Below are 12,582 nucleotides of genomic sequence, written 5' to 3' on the forward strand. Positions count from 1 at the left end.
CATGAAGGTATTTTTCTCAAAGGCATGGCCACAGATCAATATTTTAAGTTTTTTCTATTTTATATACTAAATGCACTTTGAGGTACAGGGATGAACCATGGTACACTTAGGCTTCTTGCTTTGATGGTATCTCACGTATTTCACCATGAAGGTTTTATCGTTTAGGTCAAGATCACTGATCAATTTATTTCACTCCATTTCTTTGCTAATTCTCTAATGCTGTTTAATATAGGGTGATGAAACTTGGTTGCTTTCATTGCCAGTGTAGTAACTGTCAGCTCAGTCTTAAATGTCTGATTGCACTGGTGGCCTAGTGGTTATAGTGTTCACTTTGGATGCAGGAGGTTGCTGGTTTGAACCCAGGCTGAGTCATACAAAAGACTTATAAAAATGGTGCTAACAGCTGCCTCAGGTTAGTGTTAGGACTGGTTGGTCTGGTGTCAAAATAAGATGACTGGATGGGACATGATGCTACATGTCTGCCCTAGTACTAGACATCACTATGAACTGCCACACTGCAGACATCATAGCGATATGACTAAATTATTTTAAAAGCTATATTAAAAATCCAAATCACACACACACACACTTAAATGTCTCATTCATTTTGTTTATTGTGGACTTAGGACCTCACCATGGTAGGTAAGAGAGAATAAGTCAGTGAATTTGCTTTTAATCTCGGTCATGTGTTGCAAGCAATCAGTGTCCTTTAAAATGCATTCATGTTTGTAAGTTTTATGTGCATAAATAATGAAATCTGCCTACTGGCACATCACAAAATTACTTTGTTTTGTTTATGGTTGGAATTATTCCAGTTTATTCCTTAATATAAAGTTTTGGTGACAGCAAATCACATTAATTTCAAACGCAGAGTCATATTCTTTAATGATCTTTAGTCTTAACAAAATTTAAGTCTTAGTGATTTGACTTTCTTAGTTGCACATTTGTTTACATTGACCAACTTTTGTAAACATAAGTTAAAGGAAGATAACCAGCCACCCCTATTGAACAGAGTTCGCAAGCTTTTTTATTGCAAAATCTATTGTAACATCAGAAATATTTATTTTTATTATCTTTCTGTCAGTGAAGATTTTCAAAAGATGAGATGAATCATTCAGTTTTGGCAGGAAATACTTCTCTTTTCTTTTCATTTTTGAACATTAGATTTTTCACTGATTACAGATTCTTTAACAAATTCATAGTCATGGGTCAGAATTACCAGTCCGTCATGAATGAAAACAATTTGTTATATTTATTGTTGCTTTCAAGATTTGCATGTTTTTATTATAGGGAGGTGGGAATACGGCCTTTGCTGGATTTGGAGGATTCTCATTTGGATCAAATAAAGCACCTGCCCCATCTGCCATAAATGGAAGTGCTGTTCAGCCAGAGAAGACTGCCAGTTTATCTAGCACAAATATAAGTTCTCGTGGAAAAGATTTATCCCCAAGCAAGAAAGTTAAAGGGGAGACAACTCAGACAACTAAAAATCAATCCCAGAATGGTTCTGGTGCCTCAGAGAAATCTGCCTATTTGCAAAGTTTGAAAAAATTAAATGAAAGTGTGACTGACTGGATACAACAGCATGTGCAGAAAAATCCTTACTGCATATTGACTCCTGTTTTTAAAGATTATGAAAGTCATTTAGCAACATTAGTGTCTTCAGAGGACAAAGAAAAATCTGAACCAGAGTCTGTTGTATTGCCTAGCAAAGAAACACCTGGACCAGAATCCGTTCTATTGCCATGCAAAGAAAGACCTGAACCAGAGTCTGTTCTGTTGCCAAGAAAAGAATCAGGTGACAATTTTGTTCATTTTAAACATATTTCGGACATTCTCTGATGACTAGAGACCTTACATTTTGGATAATACCTGTTTCTATGCATATGTAGATCTTAATAAATTTTCATGCTATTTAAATAATTTGTATGTTTCAAGTTGGTTCTTATTTTTAAAAATACTTTAACATTTGATGAAAACCTTGTTAATACACTTACGCAGTGAACAGCTCAAATTACGTAAATGAAGCCTGTCACTGTTAGTATGCATAATTAGATAGACAAATTAAATGGAATGTTTTTTGACATGTAAATGATTTTCCTCAAGTTTTATCAGTTATGATGGACTATTTGAAATTTAAGCTAGATATGTATGTATCCCCCATATGCAGCCAAAACTGTTTTTTTTTACCACTTGTCTGAAGAGATGTAAAACTTATGAGTATGCAAGCATGATGAAAAAACTGCATAACTTTGCTTTACCAGTCATAGACTAGAAAAGGTTATGTGATAGCCTGTTGTCTGTCATCTCTCCAATAGCAAAAGTTTGTTATTGCTACTCCTAAACTACATGAAACCTTATGCACACATTCATTCCAATCGGTCCAAAATAAAAATGTTGTCACTGAGACATCCATTATGACCACCACGGTAACCATCTTGAAAATGCTATCGCTATTCCTCGTAAATGGATGGTCATATCATCATGGGGTTTTCCCCAAAAGATTTCCTATCATGTCCAGCTGGACCTGAATGAAATTGGTGCTGTTCTGACAGCCGGTAGGACTGCCAGAGCAGCCACTGGACAGAATTAATTTGAGACAAGAAAGACACTAATCAGTTTTGGAATCAAATTTCAAGGTTACTGAGTCTGGAAGAAGAAAAATAGTTTCCATAAAAGAACTTGATATGACTAGCATGTAAAGTACCATTTATGGAACTCTTGTTGACAAGGATACACAGACTTATCCTGACTGAAAATAAACTTTCCCATGTGCACCTCCCAATCAGCTGTATATTTTTGCCCCCAGGATTTTGCAAAAGGCAGGGGACATATCTTTGTCTCTGCCCATCTGTGTCAGCTTTTCTTCTCTCTATAATTTTAAAACCATTTGAAATTAAGGGATGAAACTGAATATACTCATTCATCATTAGAAAATGTGTTACCTGCCACATTTTACCTGTCTTCAAGGTCAAGGTCATAGTTAAATATTTTAGGATGTACCCTCACACATTCCACTCTGCTCAATAGTTTTTATAAAGTTTGAAATTAAGGATTGAAATTTGTTATACACAATCATTAGGAATTGCTAGTCATTTTACATTGAGAAAAAAGGAATTTTCTTGGTACATATCACAGTTCAACATTTTCAGTTTCCATTCTGTAACTATTATCCTTATACATCTTCATTAGAAGTGTCATGTGTTGTTGTTCGGTAGCATTTTCCCTTATATATAACAAATGAGCTGATAAAAAAATGAATGCAATTTTGTACATTGTCCGTTGAAGACATGTTGCATTCCAAATTTTGGGCCTTATCTCGAAGATCAAAGTTACAAGTTCATATTTCATGGTTGCTTTTGTTCTGCATGTTATCTTAAAAGCTGTTAGAGGTCAAGGGATGAACCATAGTATTATGTGTCTCTGTTTGATAACATCTTGTGTATTACAGTCAAGGTTTTATTTTTGAAGTAAAGTCACTAATTAGTTAATTTTCCTTTTCTAATCTAGATTTCATCATTATATACTTTGTTGACCTGATCACAGTAGGCAGGGAATACATATTTGCTTGTCTTATACTTTGAAGCAATTAATCTGTCACATTTATTTTGACTATTTGTTTATTCTGTTGTTGTGACATTATCATCCAATTATTAATTGATTTTAGTAATCCCTGCTACTTCAGAAATATTTTTGCATATACGATGACTTTCCTTGTTGGTTTTAATCTGGCCAAAATTCATTTAACCATATTCACAGTGTTCCCATAGGTTTAAGTTGGGGACAAATAAAATGGTAGACAAGAAAATTAATCAGTTGCTAATGTTAGGTGGAGATAAGTAAATTCAGTCCTTTGGGATAAACTGTTTTCATTTGGAACAAGGTAAATATTGTCCATTAAAGAACTGTTTGTCCCTTGATTTCAAATTAACTATTGTTATGAAACATAAACGATAAATTGTGTTTATCCCTTCTTTCTCTTACTGTTGTCATGGAATTCAGGGGCTTTTTCTAGTAAAATGTACTTGGGACCTAGAGAAGGAACCTATAATGTGGAGTACTTACCATAGATGTAACTTAGAATTTTGTACAATTTTCATATGAACACTTTTAGTAACCATAGTACTCAGGCATATATTTTTTTAAAAAATACCTTCCTGGTGAACTGTATGTTTAAGTTGAATATCCCTAATAATTTATATATATATATATAGATTCATTTAAATTTTATAGATTTAATAAAAATATCAGCACCCCACAGTTGGAATTATAGCATTTGTGCAGAGATAATGTTTCTACTATGTAACTTTGTTGATCATTATGATGGACTTGATTCTTAAGATGTTGAAAAAATGAATGCTAATTAATTTAGGACATAGAATCACCAGTTATTTAAATTTCAGAGATGGACTTGTCAGATAAACCACCCTTGTTGACAACGGGTTTGACTTATGCCATAGGTCAGCTGTCAGCAGCAGGTAGTGTGACTTCTTCCACTGCATCATTCCCTGGCTTTACATTTGCTGTCATGCCTGCTTGCCAGTCTACTTCATCAGATTTGGTGGCAAAATCTGCACAAGGTAAGGCACAGAGCCTGCAAACAAATTGACAGTAAATTCATCAAGGATTTCCACGCAACACAATTGGTGTTTACACAAGGGGCATGGGATTAAGTGTCCACAGCAAATAGTGGATGTCCACTTTATTTGGTGGATGTTAGCTAAACACAGTGAATATCCACTCAGTCTATCTGAAACTCCATCACAGATTTATTTCAACCATATTGGGTTTTATGATACTCCTCACTGGTTTTATTGCATTTGCCCCATAAGTTGACACTACACAAACTGATGTGAGAAACCCAAACACCATCAACCCAACCAAATAAGGTGTCAGTTTCATACCTTTATCTGTACAAACTACACATTAGTAACATTGTCTGTGGTACTTACCAGTGGCTTAGCTTGGGATATATAGTTGAACATGTGTAATGTCGAAAAAGTATGAGGTTTTAAAAAATTTCTTTAATATCCTACCACCCATATACATGACAGAGTGTACATCAGCCAAGTTGCCTAGCTACATCATACATCCCTTTTGACTGACTGCATATACATGTATCTTTTCACATATGCACATGCTAAAATTTGCATACTGTTCTGTTCCAAGCAGTAACATTTTGTGTTCTTTCTCACTAAACAATATTTCATAGCAGTGCTTTTTGTACTGGGTATTAATTTGTTATAGTTTCTCTTCAGCTACATAATATTTCCAAGGTCCACTTTGAGCAAATTATTGAAAGCAGCATATATTTTAGAACAAAAAGTCCCAGCATATCACTAATACATAAAACATTTCATGTATGATAGTTATCTTTTATTGCTTTCATCATTTAGATAAAATTGGAAACACGATAATATCAAGTCAGCAATTAATTTAGGAAATTGACTAAATGTCAGAATTATGTGACAGTACTAATTTTTGGAAGTGAAGATGAATTTTAAGACTAACAATTACAACCAATACTATTTTAGCTTACATGTACAAGGGATATCATGACATGTATGTCATAATTCTTTTGGAAGTTTATTTGGTAAAAATAATGTGGCATCATATATTGCAAAAAAAATATAGATACTCAAGATATGCATGAAAATGTTCTTAATTCATTAGGGTTCTTTTAGAGTGACAGTTTTTATATGCATGGAATTTGTCTACACTATTGAAGCCTGTACTCTATCTGTGGTTGTTCATGTCATCAACAAAGTGGTTTCATGAATCTGTTATGAAGCACCAGTTAAGGAGTAACATTTTTTGAAGTCTTCCACTGTTCTTGTTACCAATGGTTTTAATCTTCAGTGTTATTTTTTGCACCAATATTTCAGAAGAAACATTAACTTGTGAATCAAAATGTTTGTTGTTGTCACAAAACCAAATATAAAATTAAGAAGATAATGTTTGGTGAAAAAATCATTTTGGACCTGTAAAATGGACTGTGAAATGCAATGTTAAGTTGTGGGATTTTTTTTTTTTTTTTGCATAAAATTGGTTTCTATGGCACATAAAGCAAACCTTATAAAATTCATATTTATCCCATTAATCTTTCAGTGCAATGCTTACAATAGAAACCTCTATGTACATGTTTATATCTTGGATTTTTAACATAACTTTTAAAAAAATTAGTCATATTGTTATATCTTTTGATGTAATCCATATCGTTTTTGCTAACATGCTGCAGACATGATGCATTATGTCCCACCCATTCACATTATTCTGACACTAGGCCGACCAATCCTGATTTTAACCTCTTAATGCTGAGCACCAGGCAAGGTAGCTGTTAGTACCATGTTTATAAGTCTTTGGTATGACTTGGTCAGGGTTCAGACCTGCAGGTCAGGTAATAAGTAAATTGCTACTAAGCAATATATTTTATATTTATTTTATATTTAAGAATTTATGAAGTATTTGGGTTATTAATATACTATTAATGTGATTTTCTTATTTTTTAATTTTTTCTAGTTTGGTTTAGTAGTCCAACTTGGTCAAATTTAACATAAATGAATGAAAAGCTACAAAAATTTAATAGATTGAAAATCAAATGAGCCAGCATTGCTGCAACAATCAAAATGAACATGCTGACAATATTTGCAATGACCATAGAATTAATACGAAGGATTCACAATAAACAGGAATATCTAATATGAAGCCACATAATAAAAGCAGTCTGTGCAATTAGAGATCGATTTTAGAGAATTGGCAATTACGCTTTTTGATCACATTTGGCTGCCCTTGGGATTTCCTCATTTTTTTTAGAAGTTTGCACCATGAAAAATACATCATGATTAAAGCAATACAACTCACCAGCATAAATGAAAGTACACATTTTTATTGGTCGTGTTTGAAAGAGAAACTTTTTGTTTTCTCATCCAGAGTGCGTGAAAGGTCATGTTGAGTCACAATGACAAAATCTTACTCAAACTCAAGCAGCTGTATGCACATTCATGTGAAATGAGAAAATCTCAGCCCAGGCAACCACAGGAAATATAGAAGTGTTACATTGTCTTCTATGATTCATTAAAATAGCAGTTACGTGGCTTATTGATTTCTGGTGATATACAAGTCATTATTAATAGAAATGATGTGTTCAGCTTATGCTTAATAAAGTACAAGTTAAACAAGAAAATAACATATGAATAAGAAGACAATTGCTAAATGAAACTAAAACAAAACTTGTACAAAAGCCAGAAGCTACTTTTTGTTCGGTATGTACAACTGTATCTACCCCAAACATTTTTTAATAGTTGACATGGGTCATCTTCAGATGATGATTTCATTTGGCAAATACAGGCCAGTGATGGTGATGATGACAGTAATTTTGAAATACCAGGACTAATTAAATCACAGGCAAATTATAGGTAGAGTGCAATTTTTACTTTTATTCTCAAACAATTCAACACTGACCACTCCGATGGCCTAGTGGTTAGAGCGTTTGCCTCGGATGCGGGAGATTGTGGGTTTGATCCCAGACCAAGTCATTTCAAAGACATATAAAAATGGTACTAACCATTGCCTCACTTGGTGCTCAGCATTAAGAGGTTAGTGTTAGGACTGGTTGGCCTGGTGTCAAGATAATGTGACTGGGTGGGACATCGTGCTACATGTCTGCAGCTTGATGCCCCAGTGCTAAACATCACTATAAAATGCCACACTGCAGACATCGTAGCGATATGACTAAAACATTGTTAAAGCTATGTTAAAAATCCAAATCACACACACACACACACAAATTCAGCACTGATGGATTTTGTGCTGCAAAACTATATACCTCTTTAAGGGTTAAGATAAATTTAGTAAATAAGAATCTATAAAGAAATGAAAAAGTGAGGATACATGTATTTTTTAACAAAATAACACCATCTGACCAAGAAAGCAATGGCAATGATGGATTTAAAATGCTAATACAACATTATGGAAAACCAGAAAAATCTGGCATAGAGTTCAGAAAAGCACTGATCCAAGAAAGCGAAACTTTGGCTGAAATTCATGTTAATGGACAATCTATTTATAGCAGAGATAGCCAGGAGACAGTGCCTTTGAGCTTTAAAAATTTTACAGGACAACCAGAAGAAAGAAGCTGGATAAGCTAGCAAAAGTAGCTATGCATGTGCCCCAGCAGACAGCAAACTGCAAAAGGAGGTTTTCTGCAGAAAGCAATATCCATACACAGATAAGGAACAGATTAAGTTCAGAAAACAATCAACAGATTTATGGTGACATTGTTAAGTATTTTGATTTAAATATAGCCTTAACAGAGTGGAACAGGAAGAAAAATAAGAATTGTTAACACATTAACCCCTAGCGACGAGTTAACGTGGCAGGAGGTAGTAACCTACTGCTGAGCTCTGTAGCGTCATGGTCATGCACGATACACTAAAGTGGGTGGTATTATAGACAGGTAGACAGATGTAGCTCTACAGTGATACCAAATAATCTGGAATTTCTAGTTGCACGACAAAATACAGAGGGAAAAACCTCATTTTTTGGACCTGATTTTTTTAAAACCCAAAATCGGCCCGTGGTCAGGATCCGATTTTGTGTCCGGATTTTAGACTTTTTGATCTCAGATCTAAAGCAACCCAGTATAAACTGCAAACAGACAGATGAACCTTTGCAAAAAGTAGGATAAGATGGGCATTTGGAATAAAGAGTGGTCTCGATACAAACCTAATGGCTCCGTTTGCACAAAAAAAGAGAACTCTTACCCTTCTGCTCATGCGCAAGCCAAATAGTCAGTGAAAAATGATGTTTCTAACACAACTAGGCAGTATGTTATTGAAAGATCACCTGGGATTTGGTGTTTTCAGATCTATTCAGAAATAGCTTTCAACATGTGTTTCCTACTCATCTTTATTTTGGTGACAAATTTAGGGGTTTCCTTGAAAACTTAAATTTAAAAAAAATGAAATTGGATTTACCCTTGAAGAGTCCTCAGATTTCTTGATGAGCTCCAAGAGTTTCTCCCAAATCTCTTTTAATTTATGTTAAAGAATTCAAAACTTTAAAATTAAATAAAACAACACTTTTTAAATATTGAGAATTGCTGTTATTTGCACATCCCCCCCCCCAATAATGAAGAGTTGAATACATACTCTGGGTTAAAGTTGAGTAGAATAAATGACATGACTTTGGTGGTTACTAGATGAAATAGCATCAGTTTGCTCTAGTGGTATGCTCATTACGTTTTTTCCCCCCCACATATGTACCTATTTATGCAGTGATCAAAAAAGCAAGTTCATTTTCCATTGTAATAAATACTCCTTGGAAAACAATTCTTGGATTGTTTGAACCATTAAGAATCGTAATTCGCAACTTGCAAATGAAATCTGCACTTTCTAATTATAAGTAAATACCATCCATGTTTTATGATAAAAGCGGTTACTAGTACCATAGTTTTATGTGAAAGTTTATATCAGTCATATGATAAGTTTTTATTTAAACACTAGACTTCTTTAACTAAGTTTGGCTGGATAATGAAATTTATCAGGCCACTGTAATAAAGCAAAGGCCTAACATTAAACCTATAGTAATTATTGTTGATATTCATAACATGGTGTATTTAGTGGTTCACCAGAATATTATCTTATACTACAGTAATGGAAATTTTAGTTCAGTCCTGACGCCAGAAATGTATTTTAATATTCTTTACAATCTGGCACATCAAGTAATGGGTGATAACCAGTGTTGAACATTTGTTTATTTAAAATTTCAGATGATGAAGAGTATGTCCCACCAAAGCCAGAAGTAATGGAAGTTCAGGAGGAAGGATCTTTGTATTCAAAGCGGTATAGTTTATATTCCATGTTTTTCTTAGTGCATATCTTTGTGATCAGTATGTTATTCTTTGGACATATTGTGATCCTTATGTTTGTTTAGTTAATCATTTATTGTTAGCTGAGAGAGCTGTAATTATGAGAGGTGAGCTGTTGTACTACACTCAGCATAGAGGGTGGCCGAACAAAATGGTAGCGGACAAAATGGGATGGACAAAATGTGAAGTGGACATAATTGTATTGGACAAATTGGTATGGATAAAATGGTGCAGACAAAATGGTACAGACAAAATGGTATGGGACAAAATGGTACTAGGATTAAATGGTATAGTCAGAATGGTGTGGATAAAATGTTGCATACAAAATGGTATGGGACATATAGTACATATATTAGAATTTTGCTTGCTAATGAAAATAATAATTACATAAAATCATAATAAAATTTAAATGTTATTATTATAATAATATATTCACGCATCCATAAACTAACCGAAAAAGAAACCAATACAAATGAATTTTATTAAATTCTTGTAACTTCGGAAATGTTAATTGTATTTTATTTAAAAAAACTCAAGTGAAACTGCAAATAACTTATGCCAAATCTACAAAATGCAACGATACCAAATAGTAATTCAATGCAATTTTAATGACTGAAAAAATTTGCAACAATTTTGAAATCAACAAAATCAGTCTTCCATTACCTAAAAGCAATTTATGTCAATATACCTGTGCATTCAGCCCATACATAAACTAATGGACAATGGTTATTCCTATCATCTGAAATAGAGTTTATGTTAGTCTCATTTTTAAATCAGACAACTAAAATTAACTTTATGATGACCTTCATCAAACTGGTTTTCTGACATTGAAATTAAGCATTTACCATGAAGCCTAGGAATAACTTGATTTATTGTTTGTGTCACGCTTCCATGCTCTTTCTTGCTTTCAAAAATAAATTTGTCTGTTTGTTTTTTACATTTCGTATTAATAAAATTGTAGTCGTACCATTTTGTCTATACCATTTAATCCTAGTACCATTTTGTTCCATACCATTTTATCCATACCATTTTGTCGGCACCATTTTATCCATACCAATTTGTCCAATACCATTATGTCCACTTAACATTTTGTCGGCACCATTTTGTTCTTACCATTTTGTCCGCTACCATTTTGTCCTAGTACCGCATAGAGCTGTACATATGAGAGGTGAGCTGTTGTACTACACTCAGCATAGAGCTGTACATATGAGAGGTGAGCTGTTGTACTACACTCAGCACACAGCTGTACTTAAGAGAGATGAGCTGTTGTACTACACTCAGTATAGAGCTTTACATATGAGAAATGAGCTGTTGTACTGCACTCAGCATAGAGCTGTACATACAAGAGACGAATGTTATACTGCACTCAGCTTAGAGCTGTAAATATGAGGTGAGCTGTTGTACTACACAGCATAAAGCTGTAAATATAAGATGAGCTGTTGTACTACACTCAGCACACAGCTGTACTTATGAGAGGTGAGCTGTTGTACTACACTCAACATAGAGCTGTACATATGAGAGATGAGCTGTTGTACTACACTTAGCATAGAGCTGTACATATGAGAGATTAGCTGTTGTACTACATTCAACATTAATGTCATCGTCCACATATTTCAGAGTTTGCACATATGATGGATTGCATGTAGAATGCACAGTTGGGCAGTTCTTGCAAAAATTTAAAATCTGCGATAAAATTGTATTCTCCTTGTGCCCACATTGGCCCAAAATCAGTGTGGGTCACACATTTATATACATCCTCTGCTGTTTTTCTTGTTATGCATGGAAGCCTATGCTGGATTTGTCTTTGAAATTAATACATGCCAGTTGTAACTGAAAACAGTGAAGAAAGAGATAATTTGACCATCACCACCCTGTGAATTAAAATATGTTGATTTTTTTGTTCAGTTGCTGTCAGTAAGAAAAAAATGATGTGCTTAAATATATACTTTAAAAGTAGATTATGTATAATGTATATTAAATATGAGAAGTATAAATTTTGGCATATATGAAAGATGGGAGACTTTTTAAATTCCTAATAGATTTAGGTACATGTATATTAGTTTTCCAAGAATCATGGAACTTGGTAAGGAGATTTATTTCTTTGAGTGCAAACTTGGTCACAATAGCTTATATTTCACATTTCACTGACTGTATTTTATGTTTGAAGTTTATTTCTAAGACATGTTGATGCTGGAATCATGAAACTGTTCACCGTATACATTTCTGTTTTTACCAGACCCTTGCAACAAAAGAAAGTCGCTTTGACCAGTATTTCTCATTTTACTGGCATGGATGAAAGATTTTATGTTGACCATTAAGGTTTTTGCTTGCTAAATGTGCTTTCCAAGCTTTTGTCATGGAACTTGGTCAGTACATCTTGATCTGTAATAATCCTTATTACAAAAATATGACTATTCGACCTCTATTTTGTGCTCCTGTGACCTTGCTGCGATTTTGTATTTTAAGCTCATTTCATATGCACTGTTGATGGTAGAGAATTAAAACTGTATGGTTGGCTCAATCTCTGCTAGTACCAAAGTCTTTATCAACATTAAGGTAACTCTCACCTGTTTTTGTTATGTTACTGAAGCTGTTATATCCCTGCTTTTGTCCATTTTTTTTCATCTCTATTCTTCCATCCTACCATCAGGTACACAATCTTTTCAGCACATCTAGTTCTAGTTTTTTAAGGATCACTATGAAAATTTGTAACT

At 33.8% G+C, this 12,582-nt stretch overlaps 1 protein-coding gene across 4 annotated transcripts in view; it reads left to right on the top strand.

Moving 5' to 3' along the window:
• LOC149785164 (nuclear pore complex protein Nup50-like) overlaps positions 1–12,582 on the top strand; it is a 50,659-nt gene that overhangs the window by 22,118 nt on the left and 15,959 nt on the right. For all 4 annotated transcript variants that reach the window (XM_089978953.1, XM_089978956.1, XM_089978954.1 and 1 more), the window contains exons 4-6: positions 1,291–1,798; positions 4,404–4,580; positions 9,770–9,842. In XM_089978953.1, coding sequence (XP_089835079.1) covers positions 1,291–1,798; positions 4,404–4,580; positions 9,770–9,842 — 758 coding nt within the window. The remainder of the gene's footprint in view (positions 1–1,290; positions 1,799–4,403; positions 4,581–9,769; positions 9,843–12,582) is intronic.

This window comes from Sinohyriopsis cumingii, chromosome 13 (genome assembly GCF_028554795.1).
Source record: "Sinohyriopsis cumingii isolate HCF-2022 chromosome 13, ASM2855479v2, whole genome shotgun sequence".
NCBI classification, from domain to species: domain Eukaryota; kingdom Metazoa; phylum Mollusca; class Bivalvia; order Unionida; family Unionidae; genus Sinohyriopsis; species Sinohyriopsis cumingii.